We start from the raw sequence: 26,171 nt of genomic DNA, 5'->3' as shown, positions 1-26,171 counted from the left end.
CTTTCAAATCAGAATGACCAGGAGAAGTTTTAAGGCCTCATCTGTGTTTTTTTGTTTTGTTTTGTTTGTTTGTTATATACAGGCATTCTGATTTTCCTTGTCTCACTGTGTTTTTCCTTGTTTATTTTTTTAAAAGAATGTATATAAAGCAGACTTTAATAACTGGTTGAGAGGAGTCGGCTGGTTGCCAATTCAATCACTGGACGTAGAAAAGGCCAAAAAAGCTACAGAGATTCTCAGTGAAAAGAAGTATCGCCAGCATCCAGACAAGCTGAAGTACTCTATTCCAATGGATGCGATGGAACAAGTATTAGCTAAGCAAAATGCCAAGATCATGAATAAGGTGAGAACTTGTTCAGATGATTGTGACTGAGCCAGAGGTAGGGTCTTCATCTCGCAAAATCATGCGATGGGTGTATTCCCGCTTAGGTCATCAGAATTTTCAGTGGGTATAGTGGTTTGCTTGGTTAAAACTGGACACTAAGCAATGATGAAGCCTCAGAATGTAAGCATAATTGAGAGAGTTTTAAGTTTATAGAGATTAAAGATTTCTCTTTTGTGCATATGATGAAAAATATCTTCTCCAGATTTATGGTACTTTGGCAATGGTGCTCTTTTTATATATAATAGTGAGCACAAAAAACACCCTAAAATCCTGTCAAGTTTTTACAAGTATCCTCAGAAAAAGGGAATTCTTTAAATTTGTTCCTAAATTTGTTGGTGTTATCTGGAACACCACTGATCCTTATTCCTTGTATACCATGGAAAGAGGGTGCATGAAAAAAAAACACTTACGCTTTACAAGGACATATATATTTATATATATTTATAAGGATATACATAAAACAGGGATGACAGCAGACTGAAAATTTTAAATTTAATTTTTTAATAGTTATCAAAACAAACTTTGCAAATTTCTCAAATGAAATACTAAAGAAAGAGGAGGAATATAATATTTTCATGCTGCATTTATAATTGTGGAGATTATTTATAGTGCTTATGGAACTTTGTACTGTAAAACATTATTTATTTCACATAAGCAAAACAAAAGCAAACTTATATTTTATGAGTGCATTGCCTATTGAACGCTAAATGTCATTTTTTTTAATTGCAGAGGCTCTACACTGATAAATGGAACAAAGAGAAGACCAGCATTCATGTTATGCCAGATACTCCAGAAATTCTGCAGTCTAAAGTGAACCAGATCACAATGAGTAATGTGAGTTACTATGCTCGAAGTGGGCATTCAGTGTCTGTTGCATAGATCAAAAATTGGTGTAATTTTTAGGTTTTCTTTTGAAAATATTTCAATTCAGATGCAGGTTACTTTGGTACTTCTGCATTCATAACAGAGTACCTGTTCTCTTTTACATTTTAAATCAGAAATTATACAAAGCTGAATGGGAGGAAGACAAGAAGAAAGGTTATGACATGAAGACAGATGCCATTCCAATAAAAGCAGCCAAAGCCTCCAGAGACATTGCGAGTGATGTAAGTTTGTTTACTTGGTAGCATTCAGAATTTTTTCAGAGCCAATCAGAACTTTTCAAAATGCTGTGTTATGCACAAATGTGATTTTTCAAGCATCTTGGAAAATCTGAGTTTCAGTTATATGCTTGATGTGATAAACCTTTGTCGTACTTGCTCTCAGGCATATTTTGTCTCCCGTAGAATAACACTGAATTGTGCTTTTTTGCTCTTTGTTCAGCAAGCTGCTAAGCTTCATATGCCTGTGTTCAATAGGTTATTTTATAAGACTGAATATGTTTAAATGACTAAGCCTGAAATTCTGTGATGAAAAAGAACCAGTATTTTCTGTCTTCAAAGATAGAAATGAGCTTAATCATGCTTTTTTTTTTTCCTCCCGCTCTTTGTCTTTCCTGCTGTCAGTATAAGTACAAACTAGCCTACGAAAAAGCAAAAGGAAAGCATATTGGGTTCCGCAGCCTTGAAGATGATCCCAAGCTAGTGCACTTCATGCAGGTGGCTAAGATGCAATCTGATCGTGAATACAAAAAAGATTATGAGAAGGCAAAGACTAACTTCCATACTCCAGTTGACATGCTCAGTGTTGTGGCAGCCAAGAAAGCACAGGAAGTGGCTACAAATACAAACTACAAAAGCTTGATCCATACCTACAATGTTCTACCTGATGCTATGAGTCTTGAATTAGCCAAAAACATGATGCAGTTACAAAGTGACGTAAGTGAGAGACTCTTCAACCTTTGCATTACTAATACAATGTTCCTTAGATTATGAGAATATACTGTAAGATAAATAGATTTTTCTTAGTGAAATTCAGTTATATACTAAAATGTGGTAAATAAAATGAGATCTTCAGTAAAGATAGCCATTGTATATTTCTAAGACTCTGAAATATTAAATTACACCTATTGCTAAAGAATTCAGGCTCAAAAATAAGCTGTTTTATTAATGAAGTAGAATGGATGTTTAAATGTTCCATCAGACTCTTCAGCAGCAGTCCTTTTGTGCAGGCCAAGGCAGGAAAAGCTTCACTTTTCAGCAGTTTTGTCTTGTACTTCCAAGAAGATGTCCTCTTAGAAAAAGGGGAAGCAAACTATGTAGCTGTGTTCGTTTCTGGGATGTTCAGACTCTAGAGAAACCAGATTTATTTTTTTTGTCAGGATAGTGGTTCAGCTGATCCTCTTCTCCAAGAGGGCCTTAGCATGTAATCTTAATGTGAGCAATCTATATCCATCATAAGGAGGATGTGAACACTGTATAAAGGGAAGTATAATAAAATACAGACAGTACTGTAACAAATACATTTCTAAGAAAACACTGGATATGTCTTGATATTATTTGGTTCTTCTTAGAACAAGTGCATTCAAAATCTAATATTCATTAAACACGGGAGGAAGTGTCAAGATTTCCAGATATTCATGTGCATCTATCTGATTATTTTATTTTCTTTCTGCTTCCAGAATCAATATAGAGCAGAATACGATGAAAGCATGAAAGGTGTTGGATGGATGCCACTGGGCTCCCTGGAGGCTGAGAAGAACAAGAAAGCAATGGAAATTGTTAGTGAAAAGAAATACCGCCAGCATCCAGACAAGCTGAAGTATTCTGTTCCTATGGATTCCATGAACATGGTCTTAGCTTTAAATAATGCTAAAATCATGGATGAGGTAAGAAGGTGTTCATCAAAACTTAGCTAAATTTGCACAAATATGAAATGAATTATTCATAACAATACACAATCTTATTGGGTGACTAATGTCTGAATTTTTCAGTTTTGGCAACTAATGAGAATGCTTGACTGTCAGTGTATTTCATCTTCATAGAGCTTTTCTATACCTGAAAGCAAAGCATGACCATAATATTTTATTCATAAGGTCTACACAGCATAAAAGATTGTAGACTGTTAATAGTTTAACTCTAGAGGCTAAAAGTTCCAGAGTGATTTGCTTTTGAAAATAACATTTAAACTTTTAAACATATAGCCTGTTTCATCTGATGCCTGTTACATCAATGTGGAATTGCAGCACGATATGAATACTCTTGTAATGAGATATTTATTTCCTGGCTCTTCTGCTGAACTGATAGAATCTGCTGCTGTTCTTTAGAAATGTCTAGTGTTCACATGCATTGGAGATGCAGTGCTCACCAGAATTTTAGGTTTTTCATAGCTTTACTTCCTCTAAGAAAACTTTTGTTACATCTCTCTCAATTGATACTTATTTTTCACGAGATAAGCTGATAATCTTCCACCTCAAACAAGGTGGCTAACAACCTACTCTTCTAACACTTTTTTTTTTTCTTCTGCCTTCTGACCTGACTGTGATAGGTGTTGTTTTCTCTTGTTGAATGTGCTTGAACATGCTGCTGGGTAAGAGACAAGCAATAAAATACTGTAGCAAGATTGGTATTGGTTCAACTTTTATTTTAGACTTGCACAATTAACTTCATAAGAGCTATTTCTGATTCATGTTGCTTTTAAATGGTAAAATAAAAATACAAATGGTCTTACCATATTAGGAGTTGCATCATTTTAAAGAAAGATTGTATTTAAAATAGTGACATTTTAATAATAAAGATATTGTTATATTTAATTTTTTTGTACGTTGACATGTTTTTTCCTTTGTCCCTCCAGCACCAATACAAACAAGCATGGGAAGAAGACAAAAAGAAAGTTCACATCACACCAGATATTCCACAGATCACTTTAGCAAAAGCTAATGCATTTAATTTAAGTGATGTGAGTACTGTTTGTAAGGCTAAGAGGTTGCACCTGTTTTTTTGTTTTGTTTTGTTTTGTTTTTTATTAGGACTAATAAGTGAAATAACAGCATAGGAAAGTCTCCCTAATTCTCAGTTGGCTAATCTGTATTAGTTTCACAATAAGCTATTTATTTTTCTTTCCCCCCCTCCTTCTCTGAGATTACATACCAAAAGTTGTCAAGAAGAAGCCATAGTGTTTATGGATAGATTATGAAGTATTCGTGTAGGTCATTAAAACATAGCAGTTATTAGGAAAATGGTAGAGTCTGAGCATTATCCATGTTTGTTACTGCATTTATTTTATTTCCTAATACACGTTTTGTACTGCATTCAAAATTCTGTCTTGTAGGTTCAACCTATTCTTTATGTAACATGGTATCATAGACAGTTTCTCAGTAGCTGGTTGTTAAATCTACATATGCCAAATAAAGATTTGTTTGTAATTGCGCACATCTTTATGTGCTTGTAAATAGACATCTAATTTTTAGATGCAACTTTTCACCAGTATTTGTGCATGTGGGAAGCAAGTGCAAATACTTGGTCTTTTTGCTTTAGGTTATTGTTGTTGATTGTAGCACTGTTCAGCTACACTGATGTATAAATACTAGGACTGAAGTTAATTTTGAAGGTGGATTCATCTCTTTGTGAACCTGAGTGCCATAAACAGCTGTTCAAGGGGTATTAAACATATGAATAGTCTGTGTTTCAAGTTGACGTATAAAATGTATACAGTATTGTGTTTTGTTTGTTTAAAGGATGAGTCTTCTTTCTTTTCACAGAAAATGTACAGACTTTCTTTTGAAGAAACCAGGAAGAAAGGGTATGATCTCAGAGCTGATGCTATCCCTATTAAAGCTGCCAGAGCTTCTAGGGACATTGCTAGTGATGTAAGTTCTGAAAAGAAAAAACAATCAATTTCAGACATTGTAAAACATTCTTTTCTTAACACGGCTCAATTTTATATGCTAAGTGTGTGAAGTCTATTTATTCTCTTGTTTGTAAATAATTGACATATTCAGCATATATTCTAATAAATTTTCTCGCAGAGTTAAAGAAGAATTTCTCCATTAGAAGGATTAGGAGATAAATGAGGGATTCTTCCTGGGGAAAAAAAAAAATGCTGTTCATTTCTTATTGTTCTAGTGCTTGGATATTTTATAAATGTAATATTGCCCCAGCCCAGGTGCAGCACTTTGCACTTAAACTTGTTGAACTTCATTAGGTTCACGTGGGCCCACTTCTCTAGTTTGTCCAGGTCCCTTTGGATGGCTTCCCTTCCTTCTGGTGTATTGATTGCACCACTTTATTTAATAATGTAAAAATCTTATTTTACTTTTTTTTTTTGCCTTACAAGATAGACATTGCTTGTTAAAGAAATGAAGTAGAACTAAAGTCTCTGTCTCTGTTCTCTGCACAGTATAAATACAAATTAGGTTATGAAAAAGACAAGGGAAAGCTTGTAGGCTTCCGCAGCCTTCAGGATGATCCCAAGCTTGTCCATTATATGCAAGTGGCTAAGATGCAGTCTGATCGTGAATACAAGAAGGCCTATGAGACGAGCAAGACGCATTACCAAACACCTTCTGATGCTCTCAGTATCGTGGCAGCTAAGGAGGCACAAGATCGTGTAACAAATACAAACTACAAACGACTGATACACCACTATATGCTTCTACCAGATGCAATGAGTTTTGAACTGTACAGAAACATGAATCAGATACAAAGTAATGTAAGTTTCTCTTTTCTTTCTGACTATCATTCACAGCTGTGCCTGTTTTCCTCTTTTCTCATTATGGCTGTGTTTTGGAAAGAACAGGATTATTTAGTGTGAACCGTTCATAAATTGTAAACTTTCATTTTGTGTCCTGATTTGCAGAATGAGTACAAGCAGGATTACAATGAATGGTTCAAGGGTATTGGTTGGAGTCCTGCTGGTTCTCTGGACGTGGAGAAATCTAAGAAAGCTACAGAAATTGCAAGTGACCAGAAATACCGCCAGCATCCCAGCATGTTCCATTTTACAAAACAGAATGATGCAATGGACATGGTCCTTGCAAAGCATAATGCAGATATAATGAATAAAGTGAGTATTTATGGGCAAAATTAGTCAGGCACTCAAATACAATCCAAATTAATAAACACTGTATAAATCTCTCACCACTTTTATGTAGCAGTGTTTCCCTGGGAAAAACAACTGTCACAGATTTCTCCTTTTTCAATTTTTTTCTTAATTGAAACACTCATTTACTGACAAGTGGCATTGGTTAAATAAATCTTATCTCATTTTTTCATAGCCACCTCTTCAACATCTATTTTTCTCACTCTTACGTAGAAATCATTGGCCCTGAAAATCTTGCTAGGTAGACCTCATTTGAAGCAGGACTGGATCCTAATTCAGCTCATTCTGGGGTAGTTCATTACATAATAAAATAAATCTAAGTTAGCATCTTCTGCTTTTTACCCATCCATAGTCAAAGTGCACAAACAGAAAGGTGAAAACCTTGAAAGAACCATCCTTTGTCATTTATACTAACACAGCTGATGTTACTTTTTTCAATAGCATGCTTATACTCAAGCTTGGGAGAAGGATAAAACTCAAGTTCACGTGATGCCAGATACACCAGATATTCTACAAGCAAAACAGAACAAGGCGAACTACAGTCAGGTAGTGCTTTTTCATGCTTTCTGTTACATTTCAAATTAGTATCTATTTTCTTCAAATTTAAAGGATCCTTCCTATTTCAAAATAAAAGTTAATTGATAAAGGTTAGAAAAAAATGGAAGAGAGATTTTAGAACAAAGGCAAGAATTTTGCTGTGAAAGAGTAGCAATATATATAATATATACAAAATATATTCAGAGTAGCAATAGTTACCATCTTCAAGGTAGCAAAGTTACAGCCTAAATTATAGCAAAATATATGGAAAACATGGGTTCTATTTTTGACCTCTGGAAGTGTGAAGTCCATACTCCAGAGAAATCAATCGTGTTACAAATTCCTTACTATAAAATTATAAGTTCATTGTGTATATTTTTAACTTTATATATAAGAAAATAATTACATGTAATGATTTGAACTTTTCTTTCAGTTTTTAAATATCAGAAATTTTGCTATTTAAAGCAATTAGATTTTGCTTTGCATGATTGCTCAGAGGCAAATTTTCAGCATACGAGGGCTGGAACTTTAAATCAATTGTGCCTGAAATGAATTGACTATTAAATAACTACATTACAGCCTTATTAATTAAAATTTTGATAGGCCCATTAAAAAGTTTTCAGTTATCCCAGATTTCAAATTTCCCAGTTATGTGTCAAGTCCTAAAGATATCCTGTGATAGGAAAGTGCTGCAGTAAATAAAAGCTATTTAATCACTGGCCTAAGACTTGGAAGACTACCTTCCCTGCCTATCACATTTTCCCTTTTCTCAGTTTTCATTCCAGTAGCTCTTCTCTCATAACTGAAGCTTTTGAGGTAACAAGAATTAGGTAATACGGATCACTAGCATATCTAAGTGGAAGGTAATATATGTATTACTAAGGCTTTTTAACTAAAATTGTTTTCAATTTTAGAAATTGTACAAGCTTGGCTGGGAGGAAATGATAAAGAAGGGCTATGACCTCACACCTGAAGCCATTTCAGTGAAAGCTGCCAAAGCTTCAAGGGACATTGCAAGTGACGTAAGCAACACTTCTAATTCAGTCTGAAATGCACTTCTTTGTGCATCCCTCTGCTAAGGTGTACCTTGGAGTAAATAAGCAAAATTGATGAAGAAACACTTTCCTGATCTGTTTTTGTGAGTTTGTTTTTTGAAGAAAAGATTTGAAGGAGAGTTGTTCTTAGGTCTTAGCAATTCCAAAGTCCATCCATGAAGTGGCAATTTAGTCCACGTAGCTGATCCCAGTGCCTATACTTGGAAATCCTCTTTACGACTCCGAAATAGATATGGTGACACATATATTTCTATTACTTTCTGTAACTTGCTACTGGTATGACTCCTGAATTTATGGAACAGATTTCATTAATCATTGGATGTTTAAGCTGATTATTTTATTCATCAAAATATTTAAATGTGACAGCCTTTGGGAGTTCTGAACTGTGTGACTGTATAAATCAAATGGCACAGGAGACCACTGTTAGAGATATGCCCTCTTCCTCTCCAGGAGACTCTGTTTATTCCCAGGCAAAGCATTCACAGACACCAAGTGATGCACATGAATCAGGGGGCTACTAAACCTTTACATGAGATGCTATAGCAAGTTGCTCATTTCATTGGTAATGAGGAACATTGAACTGAGTGAATATATTTGCCTTATTTATTTTACCACTGCCTGATTCTTACTGTAATTTCAATAATGCAACCTTTTTAATTTTAGTACAAGTACAAAGAAGGTTACCGCAAGCAACAGGGACATCACATCGGATTCCGCAGCTTACAGGATGATCCTAAGATGTTGTGGTCTATGCAAGTAGCTAAGATGCAGAGTGAGAGGGAGTATAAGAAAGATTTTGAGAAGTGGAAGACAAAGTTCAACATGCCCGTGGATATGTTGGGCTTCCTTCTTGCTAAGAAATGTCAGGAATTGGTTAGCGATATAGATTACAAACAGATGCTACACCGCTGGACTTGTCTACCAGACCAGAACGATGTCACTCAAGCGAAGAGGGTCTATGAACTACAGAGTGATGTAAGCTTCCGCTGGATTTCATTCATTCATTTTCTGTAAGATATTTACTACTTATGGAAAAGTTTCTGTAATAACTCTCTTTTGATATTAGTATAGATCAGACTGAAGTTAATATACCAGTTAGCTTTTTAATATGGTTTAATACATGAACAGTAAAAGAATCTACTATGATTTTTTTTTTCCTTAATAGAATCTATATAAGTCAGATCTACAGTGGCTCAGAGGCCTTGGATGGAGTCCTTTGGGATCTTTGGAATCTGAAAAGAACAAGAAAGCTTCTGAAATACTGAGTGAAAAGAAGTACCGGCAGCACCCAGATACTATTAAGTTCACAAGTATCCCAGATGCCATGAATATCGTTTTAGCAAAATCTAATGCCAAAAATAGAAGTGATGTAAGTTGCCTCTGGAACAAGTACATGTGATTCAATAAATGTAGGAATAAGTTAGTATTCATTTGTTGAAAAGGTCACTATACCAGAATGTGATTATAAAAATATAAAGTATAAAAATATCAGATGTTTGGAATCTGTGCCTTACTGCTCAGTTGTCAAGAAGTATTATGCCTTAATCAGGAGATTAAGGTCTATACAATTTATTCAGCAAACTGCAAATATAACCCTTACTATGTAGTATGCAACCATGTTGTCATAATGCTGCCTCGTTGAGCATTCATGGATGTAAAGAGGGAAAAAAGGTATTTCAGTAAGAAGCTGGTGTATTATTTTATTTAAATATCTTGCTTGCATGGTATATCTTTGCTTTGCAATTGTTCAGAAAAATTAAGATGAATTCACTGCCGTGAATGTGAGCCTTTTATCAGACAAGATATTTCTGTTTGTGTCTCTTTTCAGATACTCTATAGACAAGCCTGGGACAAGGACAAGACTCAGGTTCACATCATGCCTGATACTCCTGAAATTTTACTGGCCAAATCAAACTTAATCAACACAAGTGATGTAAGTGTGTCTCTACAATATTTCTTTTATGAAATTTGGATTTACTCTTTATAGCTTTAGTTGAAAATGAAGTAGAGTAATTCTACAAATCTAATGGTTGTAAGCACACCTGTAATCTTTTCCTGTGGAAATTGTTATGCACTGGGAAGCCCAAGTAAATTGCTAGGTTATAATATGGAAATGGAGTTGCTAGAAAAAAAATACCAAGAAAATACTCAGTGCAAGTTTGGTGTTTTCGTTCATCCCTACCAATTATATTAACATTTTCGATATGTATTCAGGAATTTTCAGTAAGCCTGTTGTTTAGTTAAAAGTCTGATTATATCAAACTACATTTTTAGAATTTCTTAGGATTACATTACATCAAATTTCTGGCTATAATGGAACAACTATAGATTAGGTGCGAGATGTAAAATGTCAGCAGCTTTATCATAAGAAATAAAGAAGACAAATAATTGTGATTGAAATTGGGTGTAGCAAATTGCAGGGTTGTATTATTCACCTCTGTAGAAGACTATTCTTCATTCAGATTAATATTTCTAGTAAAGGAAAAGTTTTGGTCTCAGATGAGATCATCAGAGAAATTGCAGGTAGTTATTTTTATATATTTTATATAATCAGTTACAAAATACATATTATTAGAAATAAGGTATGGGATTTCATTTGATTAATGAAACTGCATTTGGAATCTCATACTTCTTTTTCAATAATCAAAGGAATAAAATTACCACATTGTATAGGTAGGGTGATCTTACTTTTTTACATATTGAAAAACTCTCCAGAGCCTTATTTGCAATAATTACTTTGAATCCTTCTCCAACAGAAACATTACAAGTTAGGATATGAAGAGTTGAAGAGGAAAGGCTACGATCTTCCTCCCGATGCTATACCCCTCAAGTCAGCGAAGGCATCCAGAGACATAGCTAGTGAAGTAAGTCCTACTGAGTGAAAATAATAGTGTGGCATTGAGCTAGTAGACATTTCCCTGTAATAGGAGGAGATCTAACATTTTAACACTTACATTGCTCCTCACCCAAGAGGTTGTGTAATTCTTTATTGTGCAAAGTTAATTGAATTCATTAAAATAGTTAACAAATAGAAAGAATGTAACCGTAGAAAATAACTTAATACGATCTAGAAATAAAAATACTAAAAATATAGCCAAAATATGCGATATATTTTTATAATACGTTTCAGTTCAAAAATTAGCCAGTCTATTAACAAATCAGAAATGTTACGTACTTCTTTAAAACACGGCGGTTTCCTCTATTCATTTAGTACCAATATAAAACTGCGTACCGGAAGCAGCTTGGCCACCACATTGGAGCGCGAAACATAGAGGATGATCCCAAGATGATGTGGTCGATGCATGTAGCGAAGATCCAGAGTGACCGGGAGTACAAGAAAGCCTTTGAGAAGACAAAGACGCACTTCAGCAGCCCCGTGGACATGCTGGGTGTGGTGTTGGCCAAGAAGTGTCAGGAGCTGGTCAGTGACATTGATTACAAGCATTATCTGCATCGGTGGACGTGTCTGCCGGACCAGAACGATGTTGTACAAGCCAGGAAAGTGTACGACCTTCAGAGCGATGTAAGTTGTTCTTTCCTAGATATGTGGGAAACGGGCTGTCCTTCTTGAGTTCTGCTTGACTGTTGGGGAAGATGCAGTTGGGGACCATAAACCTGGGCTGATTCTGTGAGATGGTGTTGTGGCCATGCTGACATGCTGAGTGTTTCTTCTTTGAACCAGAAAGGCAGAAGTTTGTGTGGTACCGTGCTTTATGATCACAGAAGAGTTGTGTCTTGCTTTGACTGTGTGGAGGGAATGGTTGCAGAAAGTGGCTAAAGTTCATTCTATAAGGGGAAGGGCAAAGGAGTCAAATTTTTACTTTTGGAGGACCGGCTCTGGGCATATGCAAGCTGAAGTAGTATAAAGAGCATCAGGTGGTGGGGTGTAACAGTCCCCTTCAGTGCCTCTGTCAGCCAAGACTGCTGGATGGGACAGATCTTTGTCCCTTTTGCCTACAAAGGCTTTTGCACAGAAGATGCTTGAGGGGAGCTCTGTCAGTTGCTGGGCACCTGCTTGTGGTGATGCAGGCGTGCAGAGCCTACACAACCTCGGTGTAACAGGAGCCGAGATACATGGTAGCCCCTTTGTGCTGTCTGGTGTGTGACCCAGGGGAATGTTCCTTCTCAGGCGGAGCTTCCCTTGGTAGGAGGGGTGCTTGCACACACTGAGGATGTTGCTGAGCTGTTTGTGTCCTTGCCTGTCATTTCAGAATTTGTACAAGTCGGACCTTCTGTGGCTGAGAGGCATTGGCTGGTCCCCAAGTGGTTCGCTGGACGATGAGAAGAACAAGAGGGCGAGCCTGATCCTGAGTGACAAGAAGTATCGTCAGCACCCAGACACCATCAAGTTCACGAGCATTCCTGACTCTATGCCTATGGTTCTGGCGAAGCACAACTCTGAAATTATGAACCAAGTGAGATTCCCTTGTGTTTTCAGCCTGAGGGAAAGGAGTGCCTCTGGCAGGGCTCTAGAGCTCTTCTCCCTCCAGGGCCAGGGTTTTGGTGGAGGCAACACTGTCCTCCTGCTCGGGGGATTTGTGTTCCTTGTTTGATCAACATCTCTTTTTTGTAATTGGAGCAGAGTTTGGGTGTGGTGCGGGAAAGAAAAGGGTGAGACTTTAAAAGTCTTGGGGAAAGGAAAGTGCCTAAGTGTGTTGAGACCTAGAGGCTGGTAGAGGCCCTGTTGAGCTAGTTTGGTTTCTGTTTGTTTCCCTGTGCTTGCATGATCTTTCACGTTGTGCTCACCTTTTTAGCGTGCATATACGTCTGCCTGGGAGAAAGACAAAACCAGCGTTCACATTATGCCAGATACACCTGGTATTTTGCTGGCCCAGCAGAACCAGCAGAACCTCAGTGAGGTAGGTGTTCCGTGTGGGCTCGGTGTCCATCCGTGGGCAGAGGCGGTGCAGGAAGAAGTGTAGTTGGGGTCACTTGGGAACGCTTGTTTTTCTTTCAGAAACTGTACAGGCTTGCAATGGAGGAAGAGAAGAAAAAGGGCTATGACCTCCGGGAAGATGCCATTCCTATCAAGTCTGCTAAAGCTTCCAGGGATATTGCCAGTGATGTAAGTACACAGGAGGCCTTGGTGGCACACTTTCTTGGACAGTTTCCCTGTGCTTGCAGCTCAAGACCAGGGACTGCAAACTTAGATGAGTGTAGCCCACAGAGCACGTACCTGTCATTACCGCTCAGCTAGTCAGTAAAGGCGTTGGTGGCAGAGGTTCAGTAGGGCCAGTCTGTCAGTACGGATGTGCACTCGCCTGATGCCTGCAGCTACCCTGATGAGCTGGACCATTGAAAAGAAAACCCAAACCAAGTTTTCTGATATGACAGGGACGTTTATCATTTCTGTGTGGACTGGAGTGGAGCAGTCATTTTCAGGCCACTGTTACTTTGTCCCAGCTGGTGTTGCAGAACATGATTTTAGGGTGCAGGGGCTGAATTTACTCTCTCATGAGACGTTCTGTAGTTTAGGTTTGTTCTGTTAGTCTGGAAAGATGAGCTCAATCTCTCCTCAGGCTTTCTGGACATTTTGGAACTGGGGGAGGGAAAAGTGTAGCGCAGTTCCATGTCACTGCCCAAACTCAGGCAGCCAGCAGAAAAGCTGAGGACACACTGAGCTGGGAGAAAGAGTCCTTTGCACTGTGAGGGCAGCCTGGTTCAGAGGAGTGTGTCGGCTGCTGGGGGCTGCGTGGGTGAGAGCAGACAGAGCAGTACAGGATGAAGGCCAGATTGCCTGCTGGAGCAGTCTGATGGGTTTTGTCCCGTTTTCCACCCCAGCTGCTGAGCTGGCCTCTCAGCGAGGCTGCTTGGGTTGTGTGGAGCTGCTGTCTGTACAGGCACATTGCTCCTGGTTCCTGAGCTGGCTTGGTTGGGGTTGCAGTCTGGACCTCCGTGTGGCTCCAGTGTCTTGGTGCAGGCCTGGGGTGGGATGGAGGTGTAGCCCATCGTGGGGTACGTTGCACTTGGATGCCTGTTCCCATGGTGATCTTGCCAGGTTCCATTAGCAAAGCACTTTTCACAGGAGTTGCTCCAGAACAGTGCTGAGAGGAAGAAGAAGGGCTGAGCGTAAACTTACTGAGCTTCTTTAATCCTACAGTACAAGTACAAGGAAGGTTATCGCAAGCAGCTTGGCCACCACATTGGAGCGCGAAACATAGAGGATGATCCCAAGATGATGTGGTCGATGCATGTAGCGAAGATCCAGAGTGACCGGGAGTACAAGAAAGCCTTTGAGAAGACAAAGACGCACTTCAGCAGCCCCGTGGACATGCTGGGTGTGGTGTTGGCCAAGAAGTGTCAGGAGCTGGTCAGTGACATTGATTACAAGCATTATCTGCATCGGTGGACGTGTCTGCCGGACCAGAACGATGTTGTACAAGCCAGGAAAGTGTACGACCTTCAGAGCGATGTAAGTTGTTCTTTCCTAGATGTGTGGGAAACGGGCTGTCCTTCTTGAGTTCTGCTTGACTGTTGGGGAAGATGCAGTTGGGGACCATAAACCTGGGCTGTTTCTATGAGAGGTTGTTATGGCCATACTGACGTACTGAGTGTTTTTTGGTTTTCTTTGAATCATTGAGGAAGAATTTTGTGTGGCATTGTATATTATGATCACAGAAGAATAGTGTCTTCCTTTGACTGTGTGGAGGGAAAGGTTTCTGCATGTGGCTAAAGTTCATTCTATAAGGGAAAGGGCAAAAGAGTCAATTTTTACTTTTGAAGGACAAGTGCTGGGCAAACACAAGCTGGAGTAGTATAAAGAACCTTAGGTGGTGGGGTTTAAGGGTCCTCTTCAGTGCCTCTGTCAGCCAAGACTGCTGGATGGGACAGATCTTTGTCCCTTTTGCCTACAAAGGCTTTTGCACAGAAGATGCTTGAGGGGAGCTCTGTCAGATGCTGGGCACCTGCTTGTGGTGGTGCAGGCGTGCAGAGCCTACACAACCTCGGTGTAACAGGAGCCGAGATACATGGTAGCCCCTTTGTGCTGTCTGGTGTGTGACCCAGGGGAATGTTCCTTCTCAGGCGGAGCTTCCCTTGGTAGGAGGGGTGCTTGCACACACTGAGGATGTTGCTGAGCTGTTTGTGTCCTTGCCTGTCATTTCAGAATGTGTACAAGTCGGACCTTCTGTGGCTGAGAGGCATTGGCTGGTCCCCAAGTGGTTCGCTGGACGATGAGAAGAACAAGAGGGCGAGCCTGATCCTGAGTGACAAGAAGTATCGTCAGCACCCGGACACCATCAAGTTCACGAGCATTCCTGACTCTATGCCTATGGTTCTGGCGAAGCACAACTCTGAAATTATGAACCAAGTGAGATTCCCTTGTGTTTTCAGCCTGAGGGAAAGGAGTGCCTCTGGCAGGGCTCTAGAGCTCTTCTCCCTCCAGGGCCAGGGTTTTGGTGGAGGCAACACTGTCCTCCTGCTCGGGGGATTTGTGTTCCTTGTTTGATCAACATCTCTTTTTTGTAATTGGAGCAGAGTTTGGGTGTGGTGCGGGAAAGAAAAGGGTGAGACTTTAAAAGTCTTGGGGAAAGGAAAGTGCCTAAGTGTGTTGAGACCTAGAGGCTGGTAGAGGCCCTGTTGAGCTAGTTTGGTTTCTGTTTGTTTCCCTGTGCTTGCATGATCTTTCACGTTGTGCTCACCTTTTTAGCGTGCATATACGTCTGCCTGGGAGAAAGACAAAACCAGCGTTCACATTATGCCAGATACACCTGGTATTTTGCTGGCCCAGCAGAACCAGCAGAACCTCAGTGAGGTAGGTGTTCCGTGTGGGCTCGGTGTCCATCCGTGGGCAGAGGCGGTGCAGGAAGAAGTGTAGTTGGGGTCACTTGGGAACGCTTGTTTTTCTTTCAGAAACTGTACAGGCTTGCAATGGAGGAAGAGAAGAAAAAGGGCTATGACCTCCGGGAAGATGCCATTCCTATCAAGTCTGCTAAAGCTTCCAGGGATATTGCCAGTGATGTAAGTACACAGGAGGCCTTGGTGGCACACTTTCTTGGACAGTTTCCCTGTGCTTGCAGCTCAAGACCAGGGACTGCAAACTTAGATGAGTGTAGCCCACAGAGCACGTACCTGTCATTACCGCTCAGCTAGTCAGTAAAGGCGTTGGTGGCAGAGGTTCAGTAGGGCCAGTCTGTCAGTACGGATGTGCACTCGCCTGATGCCTGCAGCTACCCTGATGAGCTGGACCATTGAAAAGAAAACCCAAACCAAGTTTTCTGATATGACAGGGACGTTTATCATTTCTGTGTGGACTGGAGTGGAGCAGTCATTTTCAGGCCACTGTTACTTTGTCCCAGCTGGTGTTGCAGAACATGATTTTAGGGTGCAGGGGCTGAATTTACTCTCTCATGAGACGTTCTGTAGTTTAGGTTTGTTCTGTTAGTCTGGAAAGATGAGCTCAATCTCTCCTCAGGCTTTCTGGACATTTTGGAACTGGGGGAGGGAAAAGTGTAGCGCAGTTCCATGTCACTGCCCAAACTCAGGCAGCCAGCAGAAAAGCTGAGGACACACTGAGCTGGGAGAAAGAGTCCTTTGCACTGTGAGGGCAGCCTGGTTCAGAGGAGTGTGTCGGCTGCTGGGGGCTGCGTGGGTGAGAGCAGACAGAGCAGTACAGGATGAAGGCCAGATTGCCTGCTGGAGCAGTCTGATGGGTTTTGTCCCGTTTTCCACCCCAGCTGCTGAGCTGGCCTCTCAGCGAGGCTGCTTGGGTTGTGTGGAGCTGCTGTCTGTACAGGCACATTGCTCCTGGTTCCTGAGCTGGCTTGGTTGGGGTTGCAGTCTGGACCTCCGTGTGGCTCCAGTGTCTTGGTGCAGGCCTGGGGTGGGATGGAGGTGTAGCCCATCGTGGGGTACGTTGCACTTGGATGCCTGTTCCCATGGTGATCTTGCCAGGTTCCATTAGCAAAGCACTTTTCACAGGAGTTGCTCCAGAACAGTGCTGAGAGGAAGAAGAAGGGCTGAGCGTAAACTTACTGAGCTTCTTTAATCCTACAGTACAAGTACAAGGAAGGTTATCGCAAGCAGCTTGGCCACCACATTGGAGCGCGAAACATAGAGGATGATCCCAAGATGATGTGGTCGATGCATGTAGCGAAGATCCAGAGTGACCGGGAGTACAAGAAAGCCTTTGAGAAGACAAAGACGCACTTCAGCAGCCCCGTGGACATGCTGGGTGTGGTGTTGGCCAAGAAGTGTCAGGAGCTGGTCAGTGACATTGATTACAAGCATTATCTGCATCGGTGGACGTGTCTGCCGGACCAGAACGATGTTGTACAAGCCAGGAAAGTGTACGACCTTCAGAGCGATGTAAGTTGTTCTTTCCTAGATGTGTGGGAAACGGGCTGCCTTTCTTGAGTTCTGCTTGACTGTTGGGGAAGATGGCAGTTGGGGACCATAAACCTGGGCTGATTCTGTGAGATGGTGTTGTGGCCATGCTGACATGCTGAGTGTTTTTTCTTTGAAACAGAGACAAAGAAGTTTGTGTGGCATTGTACTTTATGATTACAGAAGTGTTGTTTCTTGTTTTTTCTGTGTGGAGGGAATGGTTGCAGAAAGTGGCTAAAGATCATTCCATAAGGGGAAGGGCACAGGAATCTTGGGAGGACTGGCACTGGGCAAACACAAGCTGGCGTGGTATAAAGAGCATTAGATGGTGGGGTGTAAAGGTCCTAGTGTGTGCCTAAGTCAGCCAAGATTGCAGGATGGGGCAGATCTTTGTCCCTTTTGCCTACATAGGCTTTTGTCTACAAAGGCTCGGTAAAACGGGAGCCGTGCTGCATGGTAGCTCCTTTGTGCTGTCTAGTGTGTTGACCCAGGGGAATGTTCCTTCTCAGGCGGAGCTTCCCTTGGTAGGAGGGGTGCTTGCACACACTGAGGATGTTGCTGAGCTGTTTGTGTCCTTGCCTGTCATTTCAGAATGTGTACAAGTCGGACCTTCTGTGGCTGAGAGGCATTGGTTGGTCCCCAAGTGGTTCGCTGGACGATGAGAAGAACAAGAGGGCGAGCCTGATCCTGAGTGACAAGAAGTATCGTCAGCACCCGGACACCATCAAGTTCACGAGCATTCCTGACTCTATGCCTATGGTTCTGGCAAAGCACAACTCTGAAATTATGAACCAAGTGAGATTCCCTTGTGTTTTCAGCCTGAGGGAAAGGAGTGCCTCTGGCAGGGCTCTAGAGCTCTTCTCCCTCCAGGGCCAGGGTTTTGGTGGAGGCAACACTGTCCTCCTGCTCGGGGGATTTGTCGGACTTGTCTTCCTTGTTTTAGATTAATGTCTGTTTTTTGTAATTGGAGCAGAGTTTGGGTGTGGTACGAAAAAGAAAAGGGTGAGACTTTAAAAGTCTTGGGGAAAGGAAAGTGCCTAAGTATGTTGAGACCTAGAGGCTGGTAGAGGCCCAGTTGAGCTAGTTTGGTCTCTGTGTTTGTTTCCCTGTGCTTGCATGATCTTTCACGTTGTGCTCACCTTTTTAGCGTGCGTATACGTCTGCCTGGGAGAAAGACAAAACCAGCGTTCACATTATGCCAGATACACCTGGTATTTTGCTGGCCCAGCAGAACCAGCAGAACCTCAGTGAGGTATGTGTTCCGTGTGGGCTCGGTGTCCATCCGTGGGCAGAGGCGGTGCAGGAAGAAGTGTAGTTGGGGTCACTTGGGAACGCTTGTTTTTCTTTCAGAAACTGTACAGGCTTGCAATGGAGGAAGAGAAGAAAAAGGGCTATGACCTACGGGAAGATGCAATTCCTATCAAGTCTGCTAAAGCTTCCAGGGATATTGCCAGTGATGTAAGTACATAGAAGGCCTTGGTGGCACACTCTCTTGGACAGTTTCTCTGTGTCTGCATCTTACATCTGTGACAATGTTTCTGCATAGACCATTATTTTTTGATTTGGCCTTTCATTTATTTAATTTTGTGAAAGTCTCTTATTCAGAACCTCTTTTCTTTAAATGCGCAATACTTTTGAATTTTCTCATCGCAGAGTTTTTGTAAGAGGTAAAGGCAGTGTAAAAGTAGTGGGTTCCTTGATGATTAGATATTAATATTGAAAATTCTCCTTTGTGCTTGAAAGTCACCTACTGACTCTCTATGGAAATGGGTAAATATACTGAACTTTTGAGTTTTTTTTATTGATTCTGTAATTTACACACTTTATATTCTCTCACGTACTGAGGAGGAGCTCTTAATATGTAGGCCATAGTGTGCTTTGGAAAACATGAAGGTTACAACAGTCAGAAAATGTTAGGTAAATCCCTTTGTAGCTGCACATTGCAATTCATCAGCTGAATACGTACTTTAACGTCTCCGTGGTTTCACATACAAAGTTCTCTGGAGGTTGTTCTACTTGGGCTTTTCTTAGTATGTGAAGAAAACTGAAATAAAACTCAACGAACATCTTTTTGCCTACAGTACAAGTATAAGGAAGGTTATCGCAAGCAGCTTGGCCACCACATTGGAGCGCGAAACATAGAGGATGATCCCAAGATGATGTGGTCGATGCATGTAGCGAAGATCCAGAGTGACAGGGAGTACAAGAAAGCCTTTGAGAAGACAAAGACGCACTTCAGCAGCCCCGTGGACATGCTGGGTATTGTGTTGGCCAAGAAATGCCAAGAGTTGGTCAGCGATATTGATTACCGCCACTATCTGCACCAGTGGATCTGTCTGCCAGACCAGAATGATGTTATCCATGCTAAGAAGGCCTATGATCTGCAGAGTGATGTGAGTACTCACTGATGAGCATTGATGTTCTGCTGTGTATGTAATTTCCCTTACGTACAAAGCATATAAAAGATAGAAGCTACTCTCTACAAAATGCAGAAGCTCCTGACCTGTTTCTGTTGCAGTGTTTTTTCACATTGTGTTTTTCTCTACTTGTTCCAAGAGGAGGTCATAAGACAATAGTAAATGAATCTGTAAATAAGGAATACTGAATAGTATGAAGGTTTAAATACAGGAAATCCATTAGCATAATAGAAGATTAGCAGATAAGTAATATAACAGATAGCTTTAATGCCTATATATGCAGATTAACTACATATAAAGAGGAAATTGCCCCGTATGACTTTTTTCTTTAAGTTCCATGACTGGAATTCTTCCGTTCTGTCTTGGGAAAATTGTTTAACTTAAAACCTGCTCTTCCTTACTGAATGACTTCCTGTTTCTTGGGAATATACATTACAGGAAAAGTTTATGCTGGCTTTCAGGATTTTGTTTTAATTACATCATTTACCCTTTGACTGTTCCTATACATGTTGTTCGGTGAATGATACCTCTTGAAGACGGGGATTGGGATTTGAATCTAGGTCGTAAACAAGGATTGTTTTGCTGATTGAACTAGGAGGAAGGAGACTAACAGAAAATAAGCATTATTTGCATGAGATATATGAAATGTTTACCTGGCAATATTAATGAGATGGCTGTCTGTACTTTTTGCAATAGAATTGCTACAAGTCCGACCTTGAATGGTTGCGGGGCATTGGTTGGGTCCCAATTGGTTCCTTGGATGTTGAAAAAGCCAAGAAGGCAGGAGAGATCTTGAGTGATAAATTATACCGTCAGCCTCCGGACACAATCAAATTTACTAGTGTTACTGATTCTCTAGAGATGGTCTTGGCCAAGCATAATGCAGAAACGATGAATAAGGTGAGTCTTGATCCAATCTGATAACGTCAGTACACTCCAGCTAAACCCTGGAGAGAGAGGTCTAGCAATACAAGTCTGTTCCTGTGTGCAGTTTCAGCACAGTGAGACTTTAAAAGTCTGTTTCATTCTTGGTAATCAACAGGTAATTGGTAATTTATTTTTAGCAAGTGCTAATATAACAATATCTTCTAAGTTATGAAGTTAAATATTAATTATGAGTTGTAAAGCTTTCTACATACTCTAGCATGTATCTAGTAGTGTGTTATCTTCCATCTAATTTTTAATAAAACAATTTAGCCATTTTTCTAATAAATCTAATAATTTATCAAATATATTTAGTAATCTAGGATTTAAATTACTTGTTTCAGATCAGTCTTTGAAATATCTGTATTTCAAACAATTCAACATAGCTCTCACAATGCAAGAGTTTTTCTGAGTCTGTGACTGTAATCTCAATCCTATTTATGTCAACAAAACCATTTCTTCCTTCCGTGAGGCCTTGTTCTTAGAGTTTAAATCTGTGTGTGTCTGATTAGCCTTCCGTTGAAAGCCTTTTTTTGCAAACATTTCCTTTAAAACTGAATTCTTTCTACGTTACAAATTCTTAAGCTGTAAATTAAGCATCTTGAGAAGTGAATATAAGGTCTCGTTGCTATGTAAGGAATAAGGATTTTTTAGACTTCACTGGGAGTACAGTTCTGTAATTTTTCTCCCTGTATAGGGGATCTCCAAGTAGCCATCTTTTTTTTTTTCCCTCCTAACATATGTTGTTTCTCCTGCAGCGTTTATATACAGATGCCTGGAATAAAGACAAGACACAAGTTCACATCATGCCCGACACACCTGAAATCACACTAGCAAAACAGAACATGCAAAACTACAGTGCGGTGAGTTTGTTAGATCTCCAGATGTAACTGGTCTGTTTCATGGCTGGGTTATCAATATCCTGATAAACCTGATATAGATGATACCATCTATTTCTTTAAGTGACACCAAATGTTTATAATAAAAATTGTGACTTTAAAAGCATCACTTGTGCTTTTGTACAGTAGTGTATACATATGTCTGTGAGCGCTACTTAGAATAAATTCTTTGAAAAGTGTGTTTCCAGTGAATTTCTGGGGGTTCTTTCTCCCACTGTGCGTAACGTTGGGAAGGTGCAAAATTCATTCCAACACTGGAAAGACAAAAAAAAAATTCCAGCACAATTGTGAAGAACATTGTTTCCAGTGTTCAGTGTTAGCTTAGGTAAATATATTCGCATCAGTAAGAGAAGGCTTTAGAAAGTAAGTTTTATTCTATTTGTATGTGGAGGAGTAGCTTATCTATGAAGTTGTAATCTATGTTATTAAAGTATTGAAAGAAAAAAAATCGTTATCTAAAGTATTTAGCAAAGATCCTCATTCAATACAAATTATTAAGAGCTGCTTCTCGGAGGCTTTGAGTTAAGAAAGATAAAGCTGGGTTAGAATAAATCTTAACACTTTTTTTTTTTAATCTACTCACGAGCAGTTTGCTTTGCACAGAATCTAATATAAAGAATTTAGTTACATGAATCCTATTGTTTAATTCTTCATCTAGAAACTCTACAGACAAGCCATGGAAGAATCAAAAAAGAAAGGCTATGATCTGAGAAGTGATGCTATCCCCATTCAAGCTGCCAAAGCATCCAGGCAAATTGCCAGTGATGTAAGATATAAACTTTTTATTTCTTTGTGTGCTGATATTAGATCTCTACAACCTGAAAACTATCAGTTAAATTCTGTAAAAGGCATTTCAATTAAACTCTAAACTCAAAGTGTACATTTTTGGAAGTAAATTATTATATATGTATAAAGACTGATTTGTAAAAATTATGGACAATATAATGCTGCTATCATGTTAGTACTTTAATGTTTTGTTAATTATATCTTTATATAGTACGTATAAATCAGGATTATTTTTCACTAATATTAGTGTTTTTTCAAAAAAAAATTCTCACACTTCTCAATTTAGGGTTCTAATACAAGTCTTAGAAATTTAATCAGAGAATCCATGTTATTAGCCCCATAATTACTTTGAACGTGTTTTGTTGGCTGTAGATTTTAGAGTGTTTTGGAGACTTTGTTATTAGAAACATTTAAAATGAGTAACTGAATTTTATACTTAAAAAATAAACAAAATATCTTGATTTATATCTCAGTACAAGTATAAGGAAGGTTATCGCAAGCAGCTTGGCCACCACATTGGAGCGCGAAACATAGAGGATGATCCCAAAATGATGTGGTCGATGCACGTAGCGAAGATCCAGAGTGACCGGGAGTACAAGAAAGCCTTCGAGAAGACAAAGACGCACTTCAGCAGCCCCGTGGACATGCTGGGTATCGTGTTGGCCAAGAAATGCCAAGAGTTGGTCAGCGATATTGATTACAAGCACTATCTGCACCAGTGGATCTGTCTGCCAGACCAGAATGATGTTATCCATGCTAAGAAGGCCTATGATCTGCAGAGTGATGCAAGTACCTTTTATTTCATTTTTGGGGAGGGGTGTATTTGAAATTTTACATAGGTGGTCCAGGGCATCAGATACTAATGTGGTAAAAACAAATTTCAAGACTTATTTTTAAGTATTATTGAAACTCAGACCTCTAATAAGATATGTTTGCTAGTTGATATTAAGTGAAATTCTGTAATTTGGGCTGTTTATTATTTGTCATTCTGTGAAGCTTGGATAATGGTTTCACTCTGCATCTAGATGAACTGCAGTGATATCAGCTAAGATTTGTCTGGGCTTTGGAATTTATTTGTATTAGAAGTTGATACTGAGTTTAATTAAACATCTGTGAAAAGATGCACTACGTAAATTGCATTATTATTTTTAGAATAACCTGTGTATTTTTTGCAATAGAATTGCTACAAGTCCGACCTTGAATGGTTGCGGGGCATTGGTTGGGTCCCAATTGGTTCCTTGGATGTTGAAAAAGCCAAGAAGGCAGGAGAGATCTTGAGTGATAAATTATACCGTCAGCCTCCGGACACAATCAAATTTACTAGTGTTACTGATTCTCTAGAGATGGTCTTGGCCAAGCATAATGCAGAGACGATGAATAAGGTGAGTCTTGATCCAATCTGGTAACATGTCAGCACTGTCCAGCTAAACCCTGGAGAAGGAAGACTTGAAATACCATGATGACAACTAATGCTGAAGTTCAGAGATGATGCTTTTTTCGAATAGTGTGCTGTCTTTATTTCAATCAAAACTAACAGCCATGTAATGGAAGACTCAGCTCAAGATATTCTACATATTCCATTTTAATCCTTTATTCGACATGTCTCTGCAGTGAGTAGTAATAATGCTTTGGTTTATTCATTTTTCTTAATAAATATAGCAGTTTTCTAAGTGTTGAATTGCCTCAGAAATTATTTTTACGAAGACAATTTGTTATCTGTATCTGATTACAAATGTAAGCATATATTCATGCTGCTTCCTTTAATTTTGCCTAATACCCTTTATGTTTTAGCTGGTTTATGAGTATTTAACTTATATTGGAACATAATGGTAATCTCTTCCTCTGTTCTTTCTTAGCGTTTATACACTGAAGCATGGAATAAAGATAAGACCATGGTTCATGTCATGCCTGACACACCAGAAATCCTGCTAGCTAAGCAAAACCAATTAAACTACAGTCAGGTAAGTAAAATTGAAGAGCTCAGAGAAGTAGAATTTTGTCACCTCTGACTCTTACGTAATATTATAACGTTGTCAAGTTGTTTAGTTCCACAAATGGCCAGCTATGCTGATAACATCAGAGTTGTTCTTTTCCCTGAATTTACTTCCTAGGTATCTAACTCAGGCTTTTTTAATATGTTATATACCATAAACTAGAAATAATTTCTATAGCAAAGTATGGAAATGAATAATTTAAGTTTTAGAATATTCCTTTCTTTCCCATCCCTAGATGATTTACAGTTTCTGGGTATCTACCATAAAATTGCAAAATCTGTTTTGTTTTTTTACCTTCTAGAGAAGATAGAGCTTTGTTCAAATATTTAAGCTGTCTGAACATTAATAATATTTTGGGGGGATTCAATTTGTTTTATTGCACAGATGTGCTTAACTGAAGTGGGTAAATTACCTGATTTTTGAAACACAATTTTTTTTTTTTTTTCTCACAGAATATGTACAAACTAGCTTTGGAAGAATCAAAGAAGAAGGGTCATGACATGCGTTATGATGCCATTCCTATTCAAGCTGCCAGAGCATCCAGAGAGATTGCCAGTGATGTAAGCAGTCTTTTCATCATGTCTGTATGGATTTGGTAAAGCAAAAGAATCAGAATTTTTGTTCCACTGTTTTTTTCATGTAGTACCTTGAGTATAGAATAGATAATACTGAAATCAAATGATTCTACTGCATGTTCTTAGCACATGAAAGGGATAGCCAGTATTTGTATGCACAAGTTATATACCACAGTAATAAATTGAGAAAATAATAGAAATAATAAATCTATGTCCACTATGATAGTTCCATTGATGTCCATGGGTGCTGAAGTAGGATACTCAGTAAGGTGTACAATTCTATGCTGGAGTTACCAAATTAATTTCTGATTCAAAATAGGAAATACTTTGAAATTTCTTTCCCAAATATAGTAATTATTAGTAATTACTAATTACTAAATTTGTAAATCAATTCTGAAAGTTCTAACTTTTTTTCCTGAGGAAAAAATATTTCTGTTGGAATGCTGCCTTGAAAATCAAGATGTCTGAATACAAAAATGGAATAAAAAATATGCTGTGACTATGACAATTCTCATTTATGAGATGAGAAAACATCACTAAAACAAAGAGCATAACATTTTAAACTTTTTTTTTCATCAATACTGATAATTAAACTGTTAGTGTGAAGACCAAGTCACTCTTTTTCTCAAGGGTTTGTGTGATAAACTTTATAATAAGTTAATCATTATATTCTAATCTTAACATTAAAACAATGTGGAATATCAGACTTGTTAGTAAGTACATGACATTCAGTGTTTAGTTAATTAAATGTGTGATACCATGGTGTGGTTTAACCCCAGGCAGCAGAGATCCATCGTGCACAGTGGTTAATTGGAAAGATAAATGCCAGCACTCTGGATGTCCCTGCCTTCCTTCTTTTCCCCCAGCTTTTATTGCTGAGCATGATGTCATGTGGTAGGAAATACCCTTTGGTCTGTTTGGGTCACCTGTCCTGGCTGTGCCCTCTCCTAACTGCTTGTGTGCCCCCAGCCTCCTCACTGGCCGGGCGGTATGAGAAGCTGAAAAGTCCTCGAGTCAGTGTAAGCACTGCTCAGCAACAGCTAAAACATCAGTGTGTTATCAACACTATTTTCATCATAAATCCCAAACCCAGCATCGTACCAGCCACTATAAAGAAAGTTAAGTGTATTCCAACCAAGAACAGGACGTATAACTGTATCAAATTCAGAGATAATGATACCTGTCATAATTCTTTTTAATGTGAAAGTTAATGAAATAGTAGAAAGGTCTAAATCAAACAAAACTACTGATTATGTTAATCTGTGTGTATCATTTATAAAATGATAATTATACCAT

At 39.3% G+C, this 26,171-nt stretch overlaps 1 protein-coding gene across 19 annotated transcripts in view; it reads left to right on the top strand.

Annotated features, from left to right (window-relative positions):
- The window catches only part of NEB (nebulin), a 124,277-nt gene that overhangs the window by 24,199 nt on the left and 73,907 nt on the right, over positions 1-26,171 (top strand). For all 19 annotated transcript variants that reach the window (XM_066999863.1, XM_066999881.1, XM_066999882.1 and 16 more), the window contains 35 exons: positions 137-343; positions 1,115-1,219; positions 1,384-1,491; positions 1,891-2,202; positions 2,946-3,152; positions 4,118-4,222; positions 5,025-5,132; positions 5,663-5,974; positions 6,122-6,328; positions 6,806-6,910; positions 7,816-7,923; positions 8,620-8,931; positions 9,122-9,325; positions 9,785-9,889; positions 10,713-10,820; positions 11,168-11,479; positions 12,168-12,371; positions 12,711-12,815; positions 12,914-13,021; positions 14,057-14,368; positions 15,062-15,265; positions 15,605-15,709; positions 15,808-15,915; positions 16,951-17,262; positions 17,872-18,075; positions 18,428-18,532; positions 18,631-18,738; positions 19,362-19,673; positions 20,394-20,597; positions 21,380-21,484; positions 22,179-22,286; positions 22,780-23,091; positions 23,485-23,688; positions 24,163-24,267; positions 24,753-24,860. In XM_066999863.1, the coding sequence (XP_066855964.1) occupies positions 137-343; positions 1,115-1,219; positions 1,384-1,491; positions 1,891-2,202; positions 2,946-3,152; positions 4,118-4,222; positions 5,025-5,132; positions 5,663-5,974; positions 6,122-6,328; positions 6,806-6,910; positions 7,816-7,923; positions 8,620-8,931; positions 9,122-9,325; positions 9,785-9,889; positions 10,713-10,820; positions 11,168-11,479; positions 12,168-12,371; positions 12,711-12,815; positions 12,914-13,021; positions 14,057-14,368; positions 15,062-15,265; positions 15,605-15,709; positions 15,808-15,915; positions 16,951-17,262; positions 17,872-18,075; positions 18,428-18,532; positions 18,631-18,738; positions 19,362-19,673; positions 20,394-20,597; positions 21,380-21,484; positions 22,179-22,286; positions 22,780-23,091; positions 23,485-23,688; positions 24,163-24,267; positions 24,753-24,860 (6,258 nt within the window). The remainder of the gene's footprint in view (positions 1-136; positions 344-1,114; positions 1,220-1,383; positions 1,492-1,890; positions 2,203-2,945; positions 3,153-4,117; positions 4,223-5,024; positions 5,133-5,662; positions 5,975-6,121; positions 6,329-6,805; positions 6,911-7,815; positions 7,924-8,619; positions 8,932-9,121; positions 9,326-9,784; positions 9,890-10,712; positions 10,821-11,167; positions 11,480-12,167; positions 12,372-12,710; positions 12,816-12,913; positions 13,022-14,056; positions 14,369-15,061; positions 15,266-15,604; positions 15,710-15,807; positions 15,916-16,950; positions 17,263-17,871; positions 18,076-18,427; positions 18,533-18,630; positions 18,739-19,361; positions 19,674-20,393; positions 20,598-21,379; positions 21,485-22,178; positions 22,287-22,779; positions 23,092-23,484; positions 23,689-24,162; positions 24,268-24,752; positions 24,861-26,171) is intronic.

Source organism: Anser cygnoides, chromosome 6 (genome assembly GCF_040182565.1).
Source record: "Anser cygnoides isolate HZ-2024a breed goose chromosome 6, Taihu_goose_T2T_genome, whole genome shotgun sequence".
In the NCBI taxonomy this organism is placed as follows: Eukaryota; Metazoa; Chordata; class Aves; order Anseriformes; family Anatidae; genus Anser; species Anser cygnoides.
The sequence above is the reverse complement of the archived record's forward strand: the minus strand, read 5'-3'. Positions and strand labels throughout refer to the sequence as shown.